At 51.6% G+C, this 25,748-nt stretch overlaps 1 protein-coding gene across 7 annotated transcripts in view; it reads right to left on the bottom strand.

Annotated features, from left to right (window-relative positions):
• ANK1 (ankyrin 1) overlaps positions 1-21,871 on the bottom strand; it is a 49,833-nt gene extending 27,962 nt beyond the window's left edge. For 3 of the 7 annotated variants that reach the window (XM_027901112.1, XM_027901115.1, XM_027901116.1), the window contains exons 1-2: positions 20,910-21,871; positions 5,458-5,547 (exon numbers count right to left, since the gene is read on the bottom strand). In XM_027901112.1, the coding sequence (XP_027756913.1) occupies positions 5,458-5,547; positions 20,910-21,035 (216 nt within the window). In that variant the 5' untranslated portion in view covers positions 21,036-21,871. The remainder of the gene's footprint in view (positions 1-5,457; positions 5,548-20,909) is intronic. The other 4 variants (XM_027901113.1, XM_027901114.1, XM_027901119.1 and 1 more) reach the window with 3 other exon arrangements.
• Positions 21,872-25,748: the final 3,877 nt, after the last annotated feature.

The raw sequence follows: 25,748 nt of genomic DNA, 5'->3' as shown, positions 1-25,748 counted from the left end.
CTATTCCAGAGGAGAAAATCAACTGCCCCACTTGCCGATGAGTACCTCTTGCACTCTCACTAAATCCTAAATTTAATCTGCTAAAGCCTATACACAGTCCTCATGCTCCACAGACTTGTGGCCATCCAAGCTGTGATGTGTCAGGAGGCTGCTGCCAGCAATTCCCCAAGAAAGAGGCCTCTGATATGACTTTGATAAGTGCTCCAAGACCTTCTGAAGTCAAAAACACAGCACAGAGCATCAGAATTGCGCTTCTATTCCCCTCCCCTTTCTTCTCTTCAGGAAAAACCTCCCCTTGCCTGCTGACAATATAAATTTTTCCCTTTCCCTCTGCCCTGGTTTCAGTCAGGATAGAGTTAATTTCTTTTCCTCACGCTGTCCTGGCCCTGATGAGAGGCTTCCTCTGTTCCTGTTCACAGGTACCCTCCTGCTCCTACACCATTAATGCCACTGTCCCTCCACCCCACCAGCAGAAGCCTGGAGCTGCCTGAGCCCATTGCACTGGAGCCACGGCCAAGGCAATAAGCAAAGGGGACGTTCTGCCAAACCAGAGGCTCGGGCTGGATTCAGGGCTGGATTCACTGCAGTCAGAGCTTCAGTAAGCATGTTGTTTCTCCTGCTCTTATCTCTTCAGCAGTGCCTGCTCTCACTCCCACCAGCACCCGCTGCCCATCGCCGATAGCAGGAGGGAGGGGCTCGGCACGGCCTCTTCCTGCCAAAGGTGGCCACACTTGGCAAGAGCCCGCTCTGTGCAAGCTGCTAAATGCTGTGTGTCGATGATTTCCAAGTGCAGATAAGTTCAGGGACTTGTGCTGATCTCCCCGTGTTTTCTGGGACACAAAGGCAGCGAGGAGCGAGTGTCCATGCCGTTCCAGCCTGGCAGGAGGCACCCCTGCACCCTGCTGCACTGCCCTCTTTACCCTGCCTGCCCACTGGTGTCCTCAGCAGGGCTGACACAGCCTCGTGGAGCAGTGGCAGAGGAGCCCCAGCACAGAAACCCCTGCAGGCCAGGCAGAACCCACTCACCCAGCAGCCCAAGGGCCCCAGGCCTGGCAGGGAGATGCCAATGGGACCCTGGCACCGAAGCAATGTCTTGCTGTGGACACCCTGTCTGGATGCTGTGGAAAGGTCCAGCTCACATCTCAGAGGTCATGCAGTTACTTCCAGCTGCTAATAATAATACCAGCCTGCTGGACCCCAAAGCCAGCACTGCCACCTGGGCAGGTGCAATAAACCTGGCATCAGCCCTTGGCATTTGCTTTGATGTCTCCTTGCTCGGGTGGGCTTGAGTCCAGCAGTGGGCATGACCCTCACCTTTGAGATATTGTTTCCAGCAGACAGCAAACCCTCACACTCGTGCAGTGGTTCACTTTAAAGGAATTTCTCTGGAGCCAGAGATCATTTGGACCTCCCTCTGCCTTGCCAACACCGAGTGCCCAGGTCTGCAGGTGATAAGATTGGTCCTTTCCCATTAGATGAGAAGAATTTGTCAGTCCTGCAAACACACTAAAAGAGCTGCTAAGGTTAAGAGCAGTCAGAGATTACATCTCTGTAGGTCCCTGCAGGATGATCAGGGAAGATCAGGAAAACTGAATCATAGATTCAACTCAAAATGATCAGAAATGGAAACCACACTGTCTGTCTTACAGGAACTTTCTCTCCCATCTGTATTAACAGAAACTGGATGCTCTCAGTGATCCCTGCAGTGGAAAGCAAACCTACTGGCAGGTTTCAGCCCTTTGAGTAGAAGGCAGCATTCAGCAGAGCAGCGTCTCCAGAGAGGCCACAGGAGCAAAGCCTCAGGCAGGCAGGCAGCAGAACATGGAAAACAGGCAGACACTGCAACCCCAGATGAAAGAGAAAAGCAAAAGCACTAGGAAAATTCATCTGATGAATGCACCAATCCATGTGCCCAAGTTCTGTTCTCTCACCATGCTCACCTCTGCCACGTGATTTAACATAGGTCCACAGATCTTAACAGGACTGATGAGAGTCAAGGCACAAGAACTCACCATCTGACAAGTGAGTTTGTTCTCATTTCACGCACCAGCCTGAGTAAACCCTTTGTCCATGCTCCTTTCTGCTGAGTGAGGATTTCACAACAGCCCCAAAGCATGTGTCTTGGTATGCCCAAAAGAGATCCCCAACCCATGATGGAAGGGGAAGCTCAACCATCTTGCAGCAGGTGAATCAGAGCATGCAGGGAATGAAAGATCTATTCATATTCCTGTGCAAGGGGCTGACAGAGCTGGAGACCAACTGACGGAGGAGAAAGCCCAAAGCAGAAGAAGGAGGGCCCCTGGCAGGCTTGTGGGAAGGGGGCAACTTGTCAATTAGCATTTTGACAGTGCTGAAGAGGGGGCAAGCTTTCAGGTGCCAGCACCAGACTGGCCTCTCCACCACGCACAATCCTCCATCATTACATAATGATGAGTAATGCACTTTTGGAAAGCCCCTTTCTGTGCCCAGGAGAGGAGTCCTGGGCTGTCACTGCTGGTGCAGGTCAGGTTAACTCGGTCCCTGCTGAGCGTTTGGGATACAGACAGCACCTGTGCTGCCATTTGACTCCTTCCTTCCCCCTTCACAGGTCCCCTTTCCCTGCTGCAGCTGGAACAGGTTCAGAACTGTGAGGAGGGCAGATAGCAGGAACAGTTTAATCTGCACTGAGCAAGGCAGCAAGGAACTGCCCCTACCCAGCAGACTGATCCTTCTGATATGGATCCCCTGGTGCTGCAGCTCTGTGGAAGCCTTCCCTCCAGCAGTGCCTGCCTGCTGCTCACAGAATTTCTAAGCAGTGGGACTGAGACCTTGTTCTGTCATTTATAAACTATCACTTCCCTATGAAGTACAGTGCTGGGTCCAGCAGAGAGTGGAGAGAGGAACAGGGGCTGGTCCAGAGAGCTGAGCAGTGAAAGGAGACCGGGACATCTTTCACAGAGAGCCAAAGTAAGGCAAGAATTAACACAGCTACTGCTCCTCTGCCAGCTGAGGCCACGCACACCCAGGGGAAAGCTGTCACTCCCCTTTGATGTTAGCAGGAGCCTCTGCTCTCTGCATATCCTGAAAAAGAAAAGCTATTTTTACCTCATCAGAAAATATATAGACTGTGACTGAAGACAATACACAAGAGCTTTTTGCTCAGGCACTACACCTCTTCTAACAGCATAACAACAATTAGAACTGCTGAGAGAGATGCAGCAGAACAGCAACTGCTTTCTATCTCTGCTTTCCTGAGGCATGGCCTTCCCTAGACCATGACATGGTTCAGGCAGGTCTGTGCAGTGAGCACTGGGGAGCTGAGAGGGCTTTTAGCAGGATGCCCAGTGCAAGGGAGAGTCAGAGACAGGATCTGAGCCTGCCTGCTGCCAGCCAGGGACTGACACAGCTTGTGGAGCAGCTTCAACCTGCCCTGGGCTCTGTCAGCGCCCTCGTGCTCAGGTGAGGCACTGGAGTCAGACCATGCCATCAGGATCTGCCCTGGCACCCTGTGGAGAAGGTTCCTTCTCTTTGCTAGCAATGCTCATAAACTGCTCCTGATTCCCGCAGTCTGTTCTGACTCATTCCCTCCCTCTGCTCCAGCAGGACAAGCCTGCACCAGCTCTGCCTGCCTGCACGGGCTGGAGCGCCGAGAAGGGGACTGTTCTCTGGGATCTGCACCCCGGGAGGAGTCCCAGCCCAGTCCTTGTGCTGGGGCTGCCGCGGGTTCACTGCCAGCCCAGCACTCGGGGTGCAGCCTCAGGAGCCATGCAGGAAGGGAAGCACCGACAGGAGAGCACCCAAAGCACAGCCCTGGCTGTCCCTGCCAGCAGTCCCTGCGGAGGACAAGCGAGCAAAGCGTGGCAGCACAACCCCCTGCCCTGCCCAGAGCCAGGGCACACCGTGCTGAGGGACACACAAACAGCCCCTGCCCTGCCCAGAGCCAAGGCACACCGTGCTGAGGGACAAACAAACAGCCCCCTGCCCTGCCCAGAGCCAGGGCACACCGTGCTGAGGGACAAACAGCACCCCGGGCACCCCCCCCAGGGGTACAACAGCAAAAGCTACCGAAATGACAAAACCAAAGCTATATATATATATATTTACACCTGTATACAGTTACAAAGAGACATATACAAACATATGTATATGTTTATATACATATAAACAAAGAGTCCCAACTCTCCGAAACTAAAACAGAAAATAAACCCCAATATACACAAATATACACAGCTAATGCAGAACTAACAAACCAAAGAACAAAACGCTTTCCTTAAAAAGACGAAGGCCACTTCACCAAAACCCTCAACCCAGACTGGGAAAAACAACCTGCTGTCTTCAAGTCCAATGGAAGAAAAGAGGGGAAGACCCTTTTCTCTCCTTCTTATTTATACTCATGTGGAAAGCAGGATGGAATACCTAGCATATGAGAGTTCCTTGGTTATGACCTGGTATCCAGGAGGAGGCCAACGTGGGGTCTAAAATCCAAACCACTACAACACAACATCACACCAGTGCAAAAAACCAATCCCTGGGGGCACCTTCCTTATGCCAGCAAAGCAGTGGTGAGAAGGACAAGGCAAATACAGCACCAGGGGACCTGGTTTCAACACCAGGCACTGTCACTGCTCCCAGTATGACCTTAGGCAAGTTCCCAGTGGTTTAAGAAGGGCAGCAAACCCTTCCTACTAGTCTGAGGTCCATTTAGCTGCAACCATTTTCTCTGGACTAGGACTTAAGTTCATGTTACCAGCTAGAATATACCTAAACTCCCTTGTGCAAACCAACTGACCTGATCCCTCTCCCCTTGTGCTGCCCAGCAAGCCCCTGGCCGTGCCCAGGTACTCACCCTCAGGTGATGCAGACATGTCATGGCTGCAGGAGAAGGTCAGCTCACCCTGGACACCAGGGTCTGCAGCTCTGATCAACCCTCTTACGCTGAATGCTGCAGCCAAATCAAGCGTGAGCAGCCGGGCTGGCAAAGGTTTATCAGCACCCTGTATCACTGCTCACACACCTGACTGCAAACCAGCACAACTCCTGCCTGGAGGCTGCAGATTACGGGCTGTCCCACGTCAGGGCCTTGGGGAGAGTGTTTATTGAGTGTCATGCCTGAGCCACAGTTCATAAACACATCTGTGGGCTGTCACCAGGGAGAAGCCCACGTGCATGAACCCTGTCTTCAAACCGTACAAGGGAAGATGAAACTTCAGCAGTACAAAGCAGAATGGAATAGCTCTGTGGCTGGAACCAAAGGGTCTCTTGGTCTGTGCCACACAAAGCAGGCTGGGCCAGAGGCAGTGAGCAAAGACCTCCCGTTGTTCACTGGTCTCTGCAGACCTTGGCTGGGCACGGTCTCGAATGAAGGACACCGAGATGGAACTGAAGTGGCAGATGAAGTCTAGTGACAGCAGCTCCAGGCTCTTTGCAGGGCCTAGAGCCCACTGCAGTACAACGAACGCGCCCCTTCCCCCCTTCTACCTGCACAGCAGACTCCTGCTCCAGCATCCCTTCAGGAGATCCTTGCTTGCAGCAAGAAGGCAAGGGGTCCATGGTTGGTGCATGCCCTCTCTGAAAGACACGCAAGGCAGTCACACCAGTTGTCCAAAGGAACGTCCGCCCCACCCTCTCCTGGGGCTCCAGCTCAGGGTGACCCTGCAGAGCTGTGCTCATCCCTCTGCTTGGGCTTTGCCTACCCCACCTTGGATCCAGGTGCCAAACCGGGGCCATCTGCACAGAGCACTGGGGGCACTGCAGGGAGCCCCCCAGCTTTGGTCCCACCAACAGGAGCTCTGCCCTTGCAGTCCAGCTGGGGTTACCTTTGGCACTCCTCAGGGAAAGGCAGTGCCACAGTGCCCGTGAGATTGCCCCCCTCGTTCTCCCCCACGGTGGGGCTGGGGTTAGCTCTGCTTTGTGCAGCCTCTGCCACTGGGGACTTTCACAAATCTAGAACAGGCAAACTCAGGAGTGAGACACTCCCTGGGGCTGTCTGGGAAGCTAGTGCAGGCTCCACCTCTAAGAAAACTGGTCTCTTTGCTCCATTAATTGCTGTCCCTTGTTAATGATAATTTCCTGAACACTGATGCCTCTACCAGGTCTCATTCACTCATTATCACCTCACCTGAGGCATCTCCAAAAGTTCCCCTTATTTAACTGTAGACATTTATCACTGCTGAAAACTCATATCACAAAGTCACTTGTTTTACTTTACTAACAGTTTGTTGCTGTTACCTTGCCTGTTATATCTAACAGTAATATCTTTGCAGTTCTGGAGAAACCAACACTGTGGGCACAACCCCATCTGAGAAATCAGAGCCTGGGAGAGCTTGAAAAATAACAAATACAGTTCTAAGAAATGAATAGCTTTTGATCCCAAGAGCTCTTTCCATTTCCGTGAAAACAACTCAAAAAACTAAGGTCTCTGGCAGTTCCTCAACACTTACCTGTTTCCAGACCCTGAACTGAGATTGTCTGGCTTGCTCATTCCCCAAGACTTTGTTCTGTGTCCTCTCCTTAGTGACATCTGAGCATATGAATGCCCCTTTGAAGCCTCAGAGACTGTACAGGTCAGTGCCACGTTGTACCCACAACAGCCAGCACAGAGTTAAACTGGGCCTCTGCAAAGGGACATGATTTACCTTGGGAAAAACAGGAATATTGTCTAAAAAAAGAGCTAACTCATACTGGGAAAAAGTGACCAAGAGTTACAGTGAATAATAGCAAATAATTGCCACTGGGCACCCGTGTGGGCTTCAGGGAAGTTTTGTGAGCCAGGGTTCCAGGATTCTCTCTTAAGTGCTGTCCCCTGGATGCTGCAACATCTACCATACCCACAGGAAAAATGATTTCTCCTCTGCTATCCTGAGATGGCTCCTGGGAAGAGGCTTGACATCACTCATGCCTCAGTGCCTTTGCATTCCAGGTTCACACCTGAGATAAAAACATTGAATTGCAGCAGCACCTGCAGACAGACCCAGGGGTGCAGAGGAGGTCTCTGAAAGAAACACTCCTTCAGCTACAAAGAGTTTTGTTTTTCCAAGATCCCAAGTGCTGCCTGTGACCTTTGGAGGAGCTGCTGGGCTGGTGGTGATGTAGCTGCGAAGGAACGCGAGGCTCCTTCCTCAGTGCTGGCATCTCCTGTAACCAGAGAAGTGATGGCCCAGCACAGGCACTCGCTGGCTGCTGCCACTCTGCCCTCAGCTGCTCTTCCTGTGCTTCAGTGACGTGTGTGCAGCAGAGAACCTCAAACACCTTGGAGGAGAGGAGATAACTCAACAGCGGGCTGTGCTCTGTGCCTTTACTCGGGGAAGGAGGTGCAGCCCTTCCTGCACTCAGCCACTTGAGAAACCATGCCAGGATGGGTCCAGGACTGCAGTCACTGAAGGGAACTGCTGCTCCCTGAGCACTTGGCAGTCCCCTCCTGGTGCAAGGACACAGGTACACAGGGGTTCACCTTACTCCAGCACGTCCCTTTCTGCTTACCGAGGAAAATGCTCCCCGTGCTCCTGTCACCTGCTGAGGCTCCAGGAGCAGCCAGGCTCCCGGGCCCTGCTCAGCAAGCTGTTCCCTCAGGAGACGTCAATGGAGCTTTAAAGCCGAGTCAGCAACAGAAGCTGAATAATTTAAATCTTTAGCAATTCTGCCACTGCTGCCCAGCCATGGATAACAGCAGGTACTCAGAAAAACAGTGGCGCTGTCAGGCTGCTTCCTCCTGTTGGGAGAGCAGCGGTGATGCAGGCAGAAATGCATAAATAAGGGGAGAAGGATGCTCTGCAGAGCTGGGATAGACTCTGCAGCTCGGAGCAGGCAACTCTCAGAGCACCACACGGCTGAGCCTTCCCTTTCCTGGGGTGTTTGTGGCTTCTGGCATGATGATCCGTGATCCAACAGGAAATTCATGGGTGCTGCTGGTGCCTTACCTCTCTGACAGCTGATCCTCAGCCTCCCAAGGGCTGGAATCATCAGCCATGATCACCAGAGGAGGTATGTGAGGGGTCCAGCACCTGCTCTTCAGCTTTCTGTCCATGGATGAGCTGTGTGGTGTTATGTGGGGAAGGGGGGACACAAAGATTTGCTGTACACAAATATTCCAGCCCGTGCTCTCTCCCTGCCTGCCTCTCCATGTCCTTTATTGTCAGGAGGGGGGAAAGGTGAGGAAGCCAATTTAGAAGTACTTCTCCCAAAATCAGTCTAAAAACCAGCACCCAGAAGCAGCCAATAGACATAAGAAATCTCTTCCTGTCATAGCCCTGATCTAAGAAACCATTTCCTGGTCGTTTATCAGTTCAGAGCTATTTAATCTGTGGGATTCCCAAAGGAAAGTCAGAAATACAAACTGAGTAGATGCTCTTCAGGTTTTGTTTCTTGAACTGTGCACTGCTGCCTCCAAAGGCATGATTTTGGAGGTGAAGCAGCCTGTCTTACTCCAAGAGACAGCTGCCTTGTGCCAGCATAACCACGATTTAGTTCCTGGAGAGGAAGAAGTCTGAGCCCCAAAGCAAGACATTTCAGCAGCCCTTTGCCCCTCCCTGCACATACTGAGCACACAGGCAGCTTCATAGCATGTGCCATTCTGGCATCTTGTGCCATGGCGTAGCAGGTGTTCCTTTTGCTCATCATTTGGACAAGCCAAGCAATGCAACTGAAAATTTCATCACATGGATTTATCTTATTTGTATTTATTCAGGCATAAAAACCCAGAAAGTCAGATCTTCAGAGTGAAGACGTGGAAGAGCTGCAGAGTTCCCAAAGGAAGGCAATATTCATGGCCCACTGTTTATGCTATGGCTGAGTTCTCTGCTGCCCTGGCTGCAAAGAAGATATCTGCACAGATAAAAAGTGTTCAGCAACCTCTGCCTCCAGCTCCCCTACCCAGGGGACCAGAAGACATCTTACCCACAGGATTAACATCCACTGTTTGTCCCCCTCTTAGAGACCAGGCGGTTCTGAGACCAGAAACCATCCCCTAGCTCAGCCTGAATCTGAAAAATCCCGGTTCTAGGAACAAGGAATTTGGCATTATGCCCACAATATGGGCCAAGGACAAATCACTTCTTAATTACTGCTCATAGTGCAGATTTCAGCTTTCACTCAAGCAGGTACCAAACTAAAAGACGTAACAAGAGCCTGCTCAGGCTGCAATTAATCTAGCCCAGCTATTGATCCTGTTGGATCCCCTGGTCCTGCTGTAACTGCAAGGCTGCAGATCACTGAGAGATACCAGCGTTTTTTACGCCTGTTTGGGGATCTCGAGACCAAAAGATTTCCAGCACTTGGCTGCAGTGCATGCCTGGAGGCAGCACAGACCGACCTCCTGAGAGAGCAGATGAATGCACAGTCCCCACCTGGGAGGCTGCACTCTGCTCCTCTTGGAAAGAAATCTGCTCTGCTGCTGAACACCAAGCCAGAGAGCAGCAACTCAGCTCTCGTCCCACACTTTCAGTGGACCTTTATTCTCAGCCACCCTGAGGTGTGTCCTGTGCCTAAATACCAAGGTCTGCACCAAGATCTTCTTGCTCTGTTCGGGCAGTTTGAAAAAATCTTGTCTCCTTCATTCTGCAGTGGCCAACAGCACTGAGAGCACAAGTCTGAGGGTTGTTTATTGCTGTGACAGCACAAGGGCACTCAGAATTACCTGCTTTCCTTCAGCACATCACCCAGCTGCCCTGAGTGCCCGTCTCCACAACCCCCAAAGGACATCTGCTATGTGCATGTCCAAACAAGTCACACATGTGCCTGTCCCCTCAGCAGAAGTGGCCGGAGATGCTGGGGTCACCAAAAAGAGAAATGTTCACAGAATAGCAATGAAGTCCCAGGGGCCATTTCACAGACCACGAGGGGGAGGATGGGGCATTTTGCCCAGGACACACAGCTTGACAGACTCCCAGGGAGGGCCCACAGCAGCCCCTGACTGTGCTGCTGCAGCACGCTGCCCAGCCAGACCACTGGCACATTTTCACAGTGGGAAAAGCTCAGCTTTATGCTCACTCCTGGAAATCCACTGTATCCAGCATATGTGGAGCTGCAGGAGGATGTCAGAGGCACCTGAGGCCAAGACCCCGAGGGCAGGCTCACCAAAACAGTGTGGGGCTCCTACAGAGGCAGTGCTTGAAGCAGGACTCGCTGCTTGGCTCCCTGGAGAGCCAGGGAAGAGAAAGGAGCATTTCCAAGGGTATCATTTAGCTGACCTACTTCCACGTGTGGCGCAGCACGGGAAGGACTCCCTCCTCCTCTCCCAGACTGGAGGGAGTTGAGGTGAGCAGTTGGGGTGCAGAGGTCTGCACCACAGGCCCCCTGGGCTGGGGCAGAGCACCCCCTCCCACAGCACAGTGCCCTCGATGGCACCGCTGGGCACAGAGCAGCCCCGCTCTGCCCAACGCACGAGCAGCACAATTCTACCCCAGAAACATCCAAATCCTCTCAGCTGCTGTTGCCATGGCAACGCCAGAGCCAGGATCCACCAGCCTTTGATGTTCAGATCTGCTCAAAGCGTGCAAAATGTTTAAAGCATGCAAAATGCCATTCGGAAGCTGGGGAGCTGAGCGGAGGAGCACCTGACTGCCCTGGAGATGGAAGGCTCTCCAAGGAGCAGGGATTAATGCTGGCCAGCACTGCTTCATCTCCTCCACCGCCCGGCACTACCAGCACGCTGCTGCTCCTGTGCCCCAGCTCACCCACTTAATGGAGTTTAATATTTAACGTCAGACAAGTTGCTGTTTCACGGGGTAATTTGGGTTATTAATAAAAAATCTCCCTTCCCCCTAACGATTCAAAAATGAGATGGTGTTACTCCATGTTAGCAGTGCTGGGAGCTGAGCCCCACGAGAGCGTTGGCCCAGCGCTGGTGACGGGCCATCAGGAAGGGCTGAGCAGTCAGAGGAGCCAGCAGGGCCAAGGAAGGGGCAGCACAAGGCTGTCCCCATCACCCATCGCATCACAGCGGAGGTGGAAGTCATTCCACATGACACACAGGTTGTGCCAAACACGGGAGGAGCTGCCTGTCTGATCAGCTCCCCAGCAGTGCACAGAGATGCCCTGCACGGCAAGGGCACCTCCGACCTTAGGACTGCATCATTGCTTACCTTAAAAAATGAGTACTTGTAACACTTAGCACTGGGATTCTCTGAGGCTTTGCTAAAAACCAGCGCTGTCAGTGCCAGGAAATGCTCGGCACTGCCCCTGCATCCACCTGCCCTCCCGAGCCGCCAGGTCAGGCTGCTTCAGTGCAAGCCAGGATGCTCTGAAGTGTGGGGGTAGAGAGAGAGAGATTTGAAACATCCGAGGGGTTTTTGTGCCAGATTTCTGACAGAATTTCCTTTACAATATGAAACACAGAAACCTGAAGTAGTCTTCCACAGACTGTGCTGAAAGGCCCCATAGGCAAGTGCTGCTGACCCCTGTGAAATGTTTTCAGGAGACAGTGAATGCTGCTGCCTCACATTTTGGATGGAAAGGGTGTTTTCTCTGTGCCTTACTGAGCTGCTGCTGGCCTTGGAGGACTTCCCTGGCAAGTCCAAGAAGCGCATCTCCCCCCTGGCAGGGATGAGTGCACAAGTTCTGAGAAGGAGTTTTGCTGATACAGTACTGATGGGCAGCAGATATTTTATACTTCTGCCCTGTGATACTGCAGCTCCTCTTACTGCAACCTCAGCTCCACAGCCATTTGACAGCAGGCTGACAGGAAGCATTTTTTCCCAGTCCTCCCAGGAAGGGGGCCAGCCTGCTGACCATCGAGCTGCTCTGGACGAGGAGCGTTGCTGTGCGTGGGGGCAGTGGCACGGCCAAGCTGCGTGTAAGGAGAGCTGCCACGCCACGCTCCACCGAGCAATTCCTGCTTGGACCAAACCTCCTGTCACTGTGAGCCGAGAGGATTCTGCCAGGAAAAGAGCTGAAGAACGAAAAAGCCTAGAAAATTACAGCCTGCAGGCCAAACACTGATGCCATGCAGGCGTCTCTGAGAGCTGGAACCCCCCGTGCCAGAGTCCCACAGATACAAATTCTGTTTCAGCACCGAAGATGGGAAGAACTATAACTCCCCACTGCAGTAAAAGAGAGTCTAACATCAAAAGCCAGTTTGGTAAGATTTACTTTTCTCAGAACTCTCTAGCACACCACCCACCCCCTGCACTCCACTGCCTGTTCCCACTGCCAGACAGAGGACTTTCATCCACCACGAGGGAAATGTAGAGGGGAAATAAAAAACCACTCCAAAATAAGAGAAACTCCACCCAGAGGTTCAGAAGGCAAGAACACTGGATTATTGAAGTTTAGTATCTTATTTAAGGACACACTACTCTTTAAGACCAAACCCATGGAAATAATTTACAGTGTGAGAACCTAGAAGAGGGGTGCACATGGTTACAGCAGCAGTAAAACCTCACACTTCAGCCATCAGCAGAGTGCAGCTGATTCCCAGGCAGGCCAAAGGAAGACCTTTTCCTCTTCCCCTCCCCATTCAGAGGGGTGGAGTAAAAAGCTTGGTTGGCACCTCATCTCTGCCTAAAGCTCTAACAGATGCTGCCCAGTGGAAGCAAGGGACAGCCCAAGGCAGCCACTTCTCTGCTCCATCACTGCAGATTGTGTGACATCTGCACAAACAGGGGCAAATGACTCGTTAGAATTTCTCATATTCAGTCCCTGTAAGGTGACAGCACAGGCACTGCCCTCTCCACTTTCCTGATACTTCCCATAAAACAGAGTCCCCTTTGGACCCAATACACTGCATTTCCTGCAGAGTACCTGGAATTTCCTGCAGGGTTCCTGGAAGCCTGAGCTGTCTGGAGGAATGACACTGTAAGAAGGTGACATTATTTCTTATTCCTTTGCAGAGACCATGACATTTGTTAAAAATCTAACATAGTTTATACTCTGCAAAGGGTTTCAGTATGCTGTTCTCTGCATTTCCCATTGAAAAGGTCCAGAGCAGGTCCAGGAATGCACCTGACAGGTCCTGTCCCCGCAGCACAGTGAAGGACCACAGCCTTCACTTCTGCTTGCTGTCTTGCTGCAGTACCTTTTCGATTAGACAGGAGTCTTCCCAATGGCCTGGACACACACACACTCTCTCTCCTTCCTTCCTCATCTCTGGATAAATATAGAAACCTCGTCTGTTTTCTGAATGCTCTCCTGCTGCTGTGTTCTCTCCTTCTGCCTCCCAAGACACTTTGGTGAATACCTGCTGCTTTGTCTCTGCTGTAGATTTTTCACCGAGGCTGCAACATTTTGAAGGCATAGATTTAACATAGTCCCCTCCACTTGCAAGCCCTACACAGAAATGTATGGCTCTGGCTTAACGTTTCACCCAGTCAGCAAAATTTCATTTGCAAATAGGAAGAGGGCTTGAATTTTTGCTGCTGTTTGCAGAGTTGAGGCTCAAAACATGACATAATCAACTGTGAAAGAAAATGTGAATTTTCAGATGGCTCTGCTAGGCTGGTAAGTGCCCTTAGGGAGAGAAGGTGTCAGGAACTTCCCCGCACCCAGGAAGCTGCCCTCGACTCACTGAAGGTTTTAGCAAGCTGGTCTGTTCAGCCCAGAACTAACACTTTCAGAATGTACCCCCATGGCATTTGGAGAGCTGAAGGTGAGGACTGTGAGAGAGATGTAAATAGGCCAGGGAACCCAGAAATCGCCATCATCCTTCCATCACGCCCCTGGTGATGCTGCACCTTTCCAGACCACCACAGAGAGGGTGTATTTCTGAAGAACCTTGACACACTTACTTAGACAATTAAAACAAATTAGCATAATTCAGACTAAACTTCTAATTTTAGCACTCTGTAAAGCTGCTTTCCTTTGAGCTTAGTTCTAGCTTGCTGCACCTCAGCTTCCCCACACTGCAGACATCTTCATACGGTGGAGCCTGAGCCCCTCAGGCTGCCAAGTGCAGGACTTGCACAGGGGCACCTCCTTTGTGCTCACCCTCCCAAAAGCACTTGCTGCAGGCAGGGCTCGTCCTGCTGCGAGGACAGGGCACAGGGGGAAGAACTGGAACAGATTTCTGAATGCTACGAGGTTTCAGACACCCTCCCCCTCCTTCCAGCACCACCTCAACCACTGGGCTCCCCAGCCACATACAGATGCTGTTATTACCTGAATAATTTAAGAGCCTGGAGAGCAGCAGTGCAGAATAGCACCAACATCCCCCCCATCCTCCCTCCTGCCAGCGAGTCCCTGCAGCAGAGGATTCTGCTCCTACCCAACATCCCTCACATCCACGTGCCCGTTCACCCCACCCCACCACGGTGCTGCATCTCCCTCCTGCCTGGGAATGCCAGGAAAAGACACAGGCACTGCTCTGAAACGCCTTTAGAACCGAGTATTGGGCATGCTGTTCTTCAGCTACAGCTTCTGGACAACTATTTAGAGGGGAAGGGATGGACTTCCCAAGTCAAACACAGGTCAGTATTTATCAGCTCATGTTGTCTCAGAGACCAGGCTCTCCTGGCACCACATTCTGCAAAGAGCAAGGCAGACAGTGAAAGAAGAAATAGGTAAACACCAGAGAGGACCTGCTACCATATAAATATTCTAATTTTCCTAATTGGGTCATTCAGGAGGGCTCTTGGTCCACGTCCATTGCGGTGCCAGAAACTCCTGCAACATCCCCACTGTGAGGAAAGGCTGAGATCAGCACTGCCTTCTTCCGTCCTGCACACAAACATGCTGGGCACTGCCATCCCTCCCCGGACATGATGCCAGCTCTGGAAGGAAAATACAAGTGCTGGGAGCAGAGCTGCTCCCATTAAAACCAGCACATGCTGCGTTCTCACCCAACAGAAAAACCCCCGGGGGTGTGGTGAGCAGTGGCAAGTGATACTGCACAGAGTTTGGTCACAGGTCAGTCTGAAACAGCCTCTTCCATTCCCTTCCAGGGAGACACAGGGAGAGGTGGAGATGGAGGAGAAGCCGTAGTGGCCTGAGAGGACACCAAGAGGTGCCACCTGTAATCCTGACAGCATTTCCATTCCTGCAGGACTCCAGTGGCAGGTCAGACAAGCAGCATCAGAGGAAGCCACAGTCCCACGCAGTCCCTCTGCTTCCCAACCTAGCCTAAAGCAAAAACTAAATATTTATTAAGCTTCTATGAATCAGAGGTCTGAGTCTCCTGACAGTGCAGCCAGCTGACGTAATCCTCCCCAAATCCCGACGGGACTTGCTTCCCCAACAACCTTGACAGAGCTTGGAGGGTCACAGTTACCTTGCTGTCATACAGAGCAGTTCCAGGCTGGAACACTGGGCAGGGGTGGAGGAGAAGATCCTCCACAATTGCTCCAATAACCTGTAAAGCAGCTCAAGCTTTGCCCCAATTTGCCAGCAGCTCTGTATACAAAGTACCTTGCCAGCTTTACACACTGGACATTTACAGCAGAAAAGATGCAGCACTACTATTGCTTTGAACCTGGCACACAAACAACCCAGAGGAAGATGTAAAAGATGACCCTTTGATTTGCAAAATAATTTTGACAGTCCAGGTAACAGCTGACAGTTGTTCATTATCAGTTATAGTTCAATTCTTTGCCTATCCTGTCCCTCAGGTTACATTCAGAGTGGTAAAAGCTGGGGCTTCATTTAGTCCCAAAGGCTTTGGCTGCCCTGATATCCCTCCCTTGCCCCTTCTCCCTGCCTCTGCACAGTAGCATCACATTCCAGGAAGAAGATACCAATTCCTTTGCAGAAAAAGTGCCTCTGACAGAGAGCTCTGGAGTACAAACACCTAATCGTGGCTGCAAGGAGCTGTTGCAAGAGCTGGAGCCCAGCTGGGTTGTCTCCTGGCCTCACCTAGTGCTGATCTCACATGGTCCTTCGATGCTGTGCCACACCACAAGCTGTTTCACTTCTCAGGGGAGGTGCCTGCACAGTCACTGCTCTTGCAGGGTCCTGAATTGCTGGCTGGTGTTAAACCACACCAGAGATGCAGGTGGGGGTTTGGCTGATAGAACCAACACAACTTGCAGTGGCAGAGAACAGAAGCTGCAGCAGGAGCTGCTGCTCTGGGAGCAGGCAGAGAAAGGAGACAAAGCAGCTCTTGTGCCCTGAGACTCTGCAGGTCCTCTCTCCTGCTGATGAGCTCCAGCTTGCAGGTGAGATACCAGCACAGCTCCCAGCAGCCAGTGAGGAGCCGGGTGGCTGACAGCCATGTCTCCTCTCTGGCAGGATCTGCTGCAAGAATCCAGGCAGCCCAATCCAGTGACCATCCAGTGGCCAAACGCCCATGGCAGGAGGACACAGTGGAGCTCAGAAGTGCAGTTACCATGGGCCATCCTGAACCAGCTGGGTCTGCTGAAACCCTCTGCACTCCTTGTGGCCCTCACTCTTTTCCCTGCAGCCCCCCAGAGCCAGTGCCAGCTGAAGGCTGCTGCACAGTGACAGCCATTTGAGAGGATGCAGGCGAGCAGGGAGAGCAGCCCCAGTGGCTGCTCCTTGGCAGCGCTCCAGCAGCGATTTCTCACCCCAGTTTCTCGTGTGCTCATTGCATAATTCTGACAGAGGTGTCTGGCTTTTACATCTCAGGGATCCTAAGCTCAGACCTAAGTTCCACCCTGATACACCCTATCAGTGAGCAGTCGATGAGTGACCTCTTTTCCTTGTCACACAACGAGCACAAGCGTGGTCACCCTACACGGCTGCTCGACTGTCCTAGTAAGGAATCATCTGCAACTGCTTCCCAGTCTGATTGAGTTTGTGGCTGTTCCTGACTTGTTCTAGTTCCCACATTTCCCTAGCTTCCTAAGGATGCAGAAATCCACCCATGTAAAAGCATTCTCATCGGCATCCTCGGCGTCATTGGAATCTCTCAGTGCTGCCTTTCCAGGACGCAGCCCCTCTCCCACCTCACCTCGCACACCTCAGCCTGGAGTTTCTTCTGACAGTTGTTGCCAGCCATTTGAATGCCCACGTTTATTCCTTAGCCATGACTGACTGTACAAAGGGGGTCACTCGATCCCCTGCCCTCCCTTCGCTCTTTCCCACCGTTTCCCTCCAGCCGGTGGACGAGCTCTCCCTCTGCCACGGCTCCTGCCAAACAGAAACACCTCTCCTGCCTTCCCACACAATTCAAACCCTCTCTGATGGGTTTCTTGTCCCCCTGCTCCCAGGCACCCTCCCAGCCTCTGCTGCCAGGATGTGTTTCCGTGTGTAGCAGTGAAACATCTGCTGCTGCAGGAGCAGTGCTGCACTGAGGATGGGAGCCAGCCACGGCCCCTCGGGCTGCTCTGTGTGCTGCTTCCAGGAGAACATCAGCTGGAAAAAGCCAAGGAATTTTATGCAGAGATTTATTATTAGGAATCCCTTTCTTTTACTATTTAACACTGCATTGTGTCAGATGCTCTGCACAGTAACAAGTGACTGTCTTACCCTTGGACAGCTGCAAGACAAAGAGACTAGAGAAGAGTTGTAAGAGAAAAGCAGTTTGTTCCTCCCCCCACCAAAAAAAAAAAAAAAGACATTAAAGAAAAAAAAAAAAAAAGTGGTTAATTCAGGCAGCTCCTCTGTTCTTTACATGCCCAAGAAAAGTTTACTCTGAATGTACCAAGTGGATGCATCACATCTTTCATACTAATAATTTATCATTTAAACACTGATAGCAATCATCACAGGAATTTCCTTTTGAGCTTTTGGTCAGATTTTTTTTAATAACATAGCTCCATGAATCCTGCATGTCCAATGAGAAGCACAGCTGGCATCTCCCTCTTTGTAGAGAGGCAGATGAAGGTGTGTGCCCCTAGATATATGCCTGAATTTAGTACCAGAATACTTCAACAGGAAGAAAGATTTTCATTAAAGTATTAACTTTTATTTATTAGTCTCAAAGCATGTCAGGTTGCAATGCCACCAGCCACCAATCATGGTGGCACAGCAGAAAGGTGCTTGTAGGATGCTTGTAGGTGTCCAAGTGCTCTGGGCTCCAGTTTGGGGGTTGGACCCTTTCTAACAACCCTAATTTGATGAGCTCTGCCAATGCTTCCAGAATTCCTGGAAAGAGATTTGCTCCATTTTCTGTCTTTAATACGTAACCACAACTACGAGTCCCAAGCAAGTCAAAAAGAACTCAATAACCGTGTTCCCATAACAAGTTCTGGAGCTGCAGCCCATCCCCACAGCGTGTTGTGCTGCTGCCCCTGACCCTGGCAAAGCCAGGACTGTGTCTTTGAAGTGCTCTGTGTGACTTCTGTGAGGGCTTCCTGCTGAGGGAGCCTGACCACAACTGCAGGGGAAGGAAGAAAGTGTTCCTGGCCATCATTGCCTCTCCAAAGCACAAAGAAGAGACAAAGAGCTGCACCCAAAGCACAGGTGTCGTTCTGTCCATCACCACTTTCCTGACGGTGCAGCTGGCCACACCAGAGGCTGCCCAGGCAGCCCAGCAGCAGTGACAGAGTGGCTCTGGTCCCCTCTAAACTGCCCACCTGAGCAAAATGCACAGAGATTTGAAGCTGGGATCCTGCAGCAGGAATAGCAGGGAGCCAACCCAGATGGTGCTTGGCACATTCTCCAGTGGCAGTGAAATTCTGTTAGTCCACTCTCTGCTCTCTGCCACACCTGCCTGTCTGCAGGGCACCCTGAGGAGTCACCAGCACATTTTGCCACAGCTCTGGTGAGTCCTCCCAGTTCAGCACTTGCACCAAAGGTGGGAACAGCCACGACTATTGAACATTTGCTCTCTGGGGTCATCCTAAGGCTGGGGCAACCTGCAGCCCCCCTGCAGAGCACACAGAGCAGGAGCACCCCTCAGGACATGGCTGTTTCCTGGGACAGCTCAGCCCAAAGCACACGTGCCTGGGCTGGACAGAGAGCACAGGGGAGTGATAAGATCCTGCTCCTTAAATCCTTCGTGCAGCCCCTGTCAAACAAAACATCAGCTCATCATCTGAGTTGCAAAGGCTGGGTGCAGGAAGTACTGGAGGAGCGACAAGGTTATACACCTGGACTGTCCCTGTGCCAAGAGACAAACAGGAGGCACAGAACATGAAAATGGACAGTACAAGGTCAGTCAGGTTCTCGTTCTGGACGCAATACAAAGCCCAAGAAACTGCCATGGAAAATGAAGAGCAACAAATACTATCAGGGTCCAAGGAGAAGGGGTTTGGGGAACACAGCATTAAATAACAGAACTCACTGCCTCCAGGCATCACAGAACACAAGGTTCTTGAAGGATTCATCTGTGCAGTTCCCAGGACACAGATAACCACACAGAAATGCCAGGAAATGCTAAAGGATACAAAGCTCGAGACATAACAGCTCACAGCAGGAGCTCACGTGGCATGAGATGAGAAGAAACTTGTTCTGGGGCCATCATTTCCTTCCCTCTGGCCATCTCCACTGCTTTGTGTCATGCTGGAACTTCCCTGGATCACAGGTCACACCTCTGCTCACAACTTCCTTTGCAGCAACACTTGGTGGGCTCAACCAGAACTGAAGACACGATACCTGCACTGTGCAAACCCTGAGCAGATGAGCAGCCTCTGCCCCAAACAGCCTGTCTGTGCACAAAGCAAGGCACAGGCAGAGGAGCAGGAGGAGCCCAGTGACACCACAGTGCTTTCAGTCCACTCCAGTGGCCAGAGCAAGGGCCCTTGGCATGGTCAGGGTCCCACTGGGCTCCCAGGGCACCAACAGGGCACTCCTGACGCTCACCAAACCTCTCCAGCTGCTGCAGCAAAACAGACCGGCACTGCAACACATGCTGGCAACCCTGAGCTTGCCCCAAGGAGACTTGGACAGTAAAATCCCTGCCAGGAGCAGTCACTGTCGCTGGAGGAGGCAGCTGGCAGCTGAATGACCCGCTCACCCAACTCCAGCTGCTGCCTCATGTTTGTCCTGCTGTGTCCACTGATCTCCCCCCGAGGAGCTGCTCTCTCAGACCCCTCCTGGGCTGCCCTGGCCCAGCTTTAAGAAAAGCAAGGCTCTCCTCAGGACTCCCAGGGCCCAGCCCTCAAGACTCCCCACGAGCAGAGCTCTGCTCTGGGGCTCCTGCTCAGAGGGGCCTGAAGTCTCCAAGTCCTTTGCTAAAGGCAGAGGAGGAGCCCACCTAAGAATTCCTGTATCACAACCTCCTACCAGATATACCCTTGGGTTCACCTCTGTCCTGGCTGCCTCTCTGCATTGGTGCATGGCACGTCCACCCTCAGCCCCTGCTGTGACAGGAGCCTTCAGTTCAAGAGGGAGCAAAGCTGTTTTACCGACATGCCTGCTCCTGCAGGAAGCTGGGGGCAAGAAAAAACTGCCAGTGACTCTCCAGAGAGGAACTACAGCTCAGAAGAGCTGGCAGAGCCCAGGCTCCAGCATGTTGGTGTCAGCAGAGGGGACAGACACCTCTGATCCCTGATCTGCTGCCAGAAAGTGATGTGCCTTTGCTGGGAAGGACGACCCTCGTCCCGTGCACAAACACAGCCTGCCCTCAGCAGCAGCAGAACTCACAGTCCCCTGCCCAAACGTGCCTCCTCTGGTAGGGGGCTGCTCCTGCTGTCCCCTGGTTTCAGTGTTCTGGTGGAGATCAAGCAGGGGATGGAGTGGACACCAAAACTGCTACTTCAGTAGAGAAGAAGAGTGGGGGTCTCTCGCCCCTTTGCTCTGAACACAAGGAGCAACTCTGGGAAGCTGCAGGAAGCCAGGAACCAGCTATTTTGTTTGAGAGGTCCAATCTGTTAGTGGTCTGAAGAATTTCTTGAGCTGCCTTGATGAACCCCTCACTTCCCTTCCCCCTTCACCAGACGTTTTTACGACCCCCCTCCCTAAGATGTCAGGGTAAACAGCAGATTCCCGGTCCTGAAAGTTGTCCTCTCTTTGGCAGACTGTTTCTTGTGCTGACTGCACACAGGCTCACACAGGGACCAGGCTGCCCCTCCGTCATTGCCCCCTCTTTTCCCCCCACAAGCAGCACTCACTGCCACAGCACAGGCACCTGGACACGGGGCTGCTCTCCCCAGGGCACTGACCTTTTTCTTCCGGTCCCGAGAGCGGTTCCTGCGCTTGCGATTGGATTCCTCCTTCTCCTTCTGTTCCTGCAGAGCCTGAGCCTCGATATCTTTGATTTTCTTCAGCTGCTTAGCTGCTTGAGCCATGGCTGGTCAGACTGCAGTCCCCTCCAGAGCTCACACCTGCACTTTCCACGCAGAAAAATCCTCTGATTCCTGGCCAGGGAAGTCCCTTCCTGTCGCACAAACGCTGCCGACCCAGATGAGCGTGAAACCAGCAATGGGAGGAAAATCAAAAGCAGTCAGCAAGCCCCAAAGGGCAGCCAATGTCTCCAGCTAGTTGCTAGATGGAGTGTGGGACACCTTTACACAGCATTAATAATCCCAAATCCAGCTGTTTCCGAGGTTCCACGCACCATTGCAGCAGCCCCTGACTGCGCTGGCACATCCTGCAGAACGTTCTTGTGGGACAAGACGCTGGGCTGGTGCTGAGCTCTCTCCCTCACTGTTTCTCCTGCAGTATGAGAAGAGATGCAGGCAGGCAGCCACAGGAAGGAAAATAACTCCCAGCAATTAATGCATGATGACAATAGAGAAGCAGTGAAAAAGGAGGCCGATGCATTTCATCCGACTCTGGAGTTCTCTGTAGCAATGCCTAAAGAACAGTAACCTGCACGTAGTCAGTCAGGGGCTTTACCACTGCAGTGCTGCTGAGGCAGGCACATATTCCAGGCTCTCCAATTTTCCTCCTCACAGTCAGTCTCTGTGCAGCGGCTGCATCACTCACTCACTCCCGGGTTACGATTCCATCTCCTTTCAAGGGGAGCAGGAGGGAATGGCTGCATCGGCTGGGAGGCAGCATCTCTGCTCAGAAAACAGCCTGTACTGCAAAGGACGTGCCAAGTACTGGAGCAAAGTGCAGCTCAGCAGCATCCTTTCCTCCTCGCATCTCCCCGCTCCCTGAGCAGCGAGGGGAGGGGAGGGATCTCAGCTGTGAACGGGAGACAGAAACCGAGGGCTCAGTCTGCTCCTTGACTACACAGCAGCAGCAAAGTAAACCCAATCCACCAGCTCCTGCCCACCCAGGCATCACCAGAGCTCAAGTTGTCTCTGAGGATACCCAGGCAAGACGCCCAGAGAGTCAGCCCTGCATTTCACCCGCAGCTGCCTTCCAAAAGCACAAACAATTCCAGGTGGGAACCCAGGAGCCAGGCCTGGAGGAGTGACTTTGGTTCCTGCACATGGTATCAGTGTGGGAGGGGGCCAGGATAAAAGGGGGGGGGGCTCTTCTGTGGCAGCTACACCATCAGCTGAGCAAAGCAGATGTTTACCTGCTCAGGGACTTCTGAGCGGCCCTGCCTTAAAGAACAGGGACATTCGGTGAACTCAGAGGGTACAGATGTAACAGCCAACTAAGAAAGAAGTTATTAATCACCAAACAGGCCTGGGACACACTGTTACAAGGTACCATCGCAGCTCAGAACTCAGAAGAGCTCGGGAGAACTCAGAGGTATAAATGTAAGTGCTCTGAGTGACCCCAAAACAGACACTTCTCAGAGGAGGTGCAAATCTCATTAACATGTATGTAATTAGCTGCCGAGTCAAAAAATGCCTCACTCCATGGGAAGGCTATTTCTGCAGGTGCAGACTAATAACCAGTCGAGTGGCCATTCTTGGGGTCTGGATATGCTTAGGCAGAGAACTTTTTAAAATACTGTTCCTGGCCATATCATTGACACAACCCCCTCTCCCTGCTGCCCTGTGCGTTACTGCAGGAATTGCAAAATACCCAAAATACCACCAGTCCCTGCCTGCCCACAAAGCAGCACAGAGAAGCAGCAGTAAGACTCCAGACAGCCCCAGCTTCAGACTCCATCTATAAATCAGAGGGATTATTGATCTGATGCCCTTTAGGTACAGCCTGAAAGGCACCAAAAGCAACATCTGCCATTGCCAGAAGAGGAAGGTGCTCTTGAGCAGCTGAATCGCTTTTACCAGTGCAGCTGAAGTGCTTGTGCTTTTCTAGGGCTAGAAATGTTTCCCCGTTCAAACTCATTTCCCTTATCACCTTATCCAGAGCAATATTGCATTCCTCAGCCCCTGACTGGATCACTGTTATCTGCAGCTGTACATCTGCTGTCAGAGCTTCCAAACAGTGCTACCCCATAACATCACAATTCCCCTTTTTCCTTCCTGCTGCACCAACATTTGCTCCTTGGACTCACTGAGCCCTGTGCAGAATTTGTGATGAAGGTTCTTGAGGACAAGGATCAGGTTTCCACGCAGATCAAAGTGCCTGTCTCACAGCTGGATGGACAGAGATGATCAAGAGTGTCTGCAGGTTTTTTCAGTGCTTTCCTTTGTCCCCAGCCATCACCTGCTGCCTCCTTGCTGCACGTCCCCAGCCACTTCTGATCCCCTTCTGAGGACCAACTCCTGCGACTGGCTTTGCTCTCTTTGTGTTCACTAACACAAAGCAAAGGAGGACAAGGACACTCCGAGAGCAGCTGCAGCCTCGCCTACTTCAGACTGCAGGAGATTTTTGTCAGGAGGGAACACACAGCACCTTGAACCTGCCCCCTGGAGAACAGCCCCAGCTCCTCCCAGCAGGGCTGACTGAAGCCCTGGTTCAGGAAATCTGCCTTCCAGTAACAGTTCAGTTCTTCCCATGTGACACCCTTTTTCCTTTCCCCCAAGATTCCAGGGGGAATTTCACCCCTATTGAATTCTGCTTGAGCAGCTTTTGCCTCCCTGGCTGGAGCCTTGGGAGCGATGCTGAGCTCTCTGAGGGGGCAGCAGCACGTGCTGCCTCCTGGACGGCCCTTGGTGTTCATGGTGGCTGTTTTGGAAACGTCTCTCCTGAGTCCTGACAGCCTGATTCAAACATCAGCTAAACTGGAATGAGGTACCTGTGCCACACACCTGAGATTGTTCTGAGCTGGGGCTGACACTGTGCTCAGTCAGGAAGCATTTGGCCTGTGATTGTATCAACCTCTCCGTGCTGTGGGTGTGTGGTTGGTGGAAAGGGTCCCCAGAAATCTGCTGCACATAAAGCTTTGTCTTCACCATCCCTGCTGTTTCACTAAGGACTCAGGACAGGACAAGTGGGAAATGGACTTTGCAATTCCACTTAACTCACCATGTCTTTTTTTTTTTTTTTTTTATGCCCACCAGTGATTTTTATCTTCTTTGAAGAAATTGTTTGGGAAATATCCAGAACTATAGATGTGTCATATCTTGTTGCTGCTTGTTCCCATTGGATAAAATGGGAAAACAGAGAATGACAGAATTTCAGTGAACAGACTTTCTGCTATAGCTGGAAGGTACCATAGGCATCTATCAGCCAACATGTGAGTAGAAAAGGAATTTTTCAAGAGCCTTATTTAATTTTTTGGCACAGAACACCATGTTTATCGCTTTTCCCTTGAAAACAGATTATTTGTACTATGATAACTCTCTGTTATCTCAATCATAGACTGAGATTCTGCCATGTGACACAAATGACAAACATACTGACTACAGTCCCTGTCTAAAGAGTTCACAGGGTAAAGCATTTGGCAAGGGAGAACAAACAGATACTGACGGGAATCTTTGCGAAAATTATCACACCAAATGAACAAGGTTGTTACGTACCAGCTCCACATCCAGAGCTGTCCAACAGAACAGAACCTCCCATAAGGAAGGAAGCTCAGGAACAAATTCCTGATTCTCTCTGCAAGGCACTGCAGCTGTTTCAGGAGATTAAGCATGTAGCTGGAGTCCTGCCTTGCTCTGGGTGAAAATCAATGTTTGGTGAAGTCGCTGAGACTCTCTGTATTCGGGGCAAAAGGATTTTACATTCAAAGCTCAACTTCAGGCAGCTATTTTTAGGTAAATTATTCTGGCTGACAAGCTGTGAAGATAAAAGATGCTGCAGGCCTCACCTCAGCTGCTGTAAACTCGGTGTGCCTCAGTCAATCTGCATCCCTCTGTTACTGCAGAGATCGGATGGATCTCAGCGAGGAGCTCTTTCCCTGAGCTGGGAACCTAATTAAGACAGTTCTCTGTTTTTAGCTTGTTCTGAATTATCTCACTGATGAGCTTTCAGAAATCCCAGAACCCTGGAAGATTGTTCTCCATCCAGTCAGTCTCTTTCAAGAACCACAACTCCCAGACAGTAGTTTGTTGCTGCAGGTTGCACTTGAACTCTTTCCTGCTTACTGAGAGCTGTTAACAATGTTGGTCCACCCATCAGCTCATTTAGGGCAAACTCTCCCCCTGTCCAAGACAGGAGCAGAGCCTGCAGCAGCAGCAGCAGCAGCAGCTCCTGCCCTGCTCTCAGGTACCAAAGGTTCTTGCACTTCAAGGCAGCCGCGTTTCACCCATTTTGGGTTGGCAACTCTCTCAAAAAAACAAACAAAAAACAGCCAGCAAACCAAATCCCTTTCCCCTACTTAGTCATTCTCTCAGGGTACATTTATCATCACGCTGGCCCACACAAGCAGGGGGTGGGGGGTTTGTTTGTTGTTGTTTTTCAATCAACAAGCAGTGAACAGTGCAGCCTATTTGACCAAATAATGGTTTTTATAAACAGTTTGACCTTCTCCAGGACATCCTTGTGAGGGCCCATCTGTGGCAAAGCCCCTGGAAGGTTCCCGTGGGCGCTGGGTGTTCACCCAGCTCCAAGCTTTTTGTTTTTCTTCTTAATCTTTCTCTGATTAGCAGCTCCAGATAAACACTAACACAGAGATCTCCTCAGTGAATTCCAAGTGTCACCCTTCTGCCAGGTGAAAAGGCCAAGAGGGAATCACACTGCCAGCACCAAGGACCAGGGGCAGCACTCACCGCTCACAGGGAAGAAAACAAACCCACACGCACAAC

Source organism: Empidonax traillii, unplaced genomic scaffold (genome assembly GCF_003031625.1).
Source record: "Empidonax traillii isolate 1590-97213 ecotype Southwest subspecies unplaced genomic scaffold, ASM303162v1 scaffold763:size302500, whole genome shotgun sequence".
In the NCBI taxonomy this organism is placed as follows: domain Eukaryota; kingdom Metazoa; phylum Chordata; class Aves; order Passeriformes; family Tyrannidae; genus Empidonax; species Empidonax traillii.
This window is presented reverse-complemented; position numbering and strand designations above follow the sequence as displayed.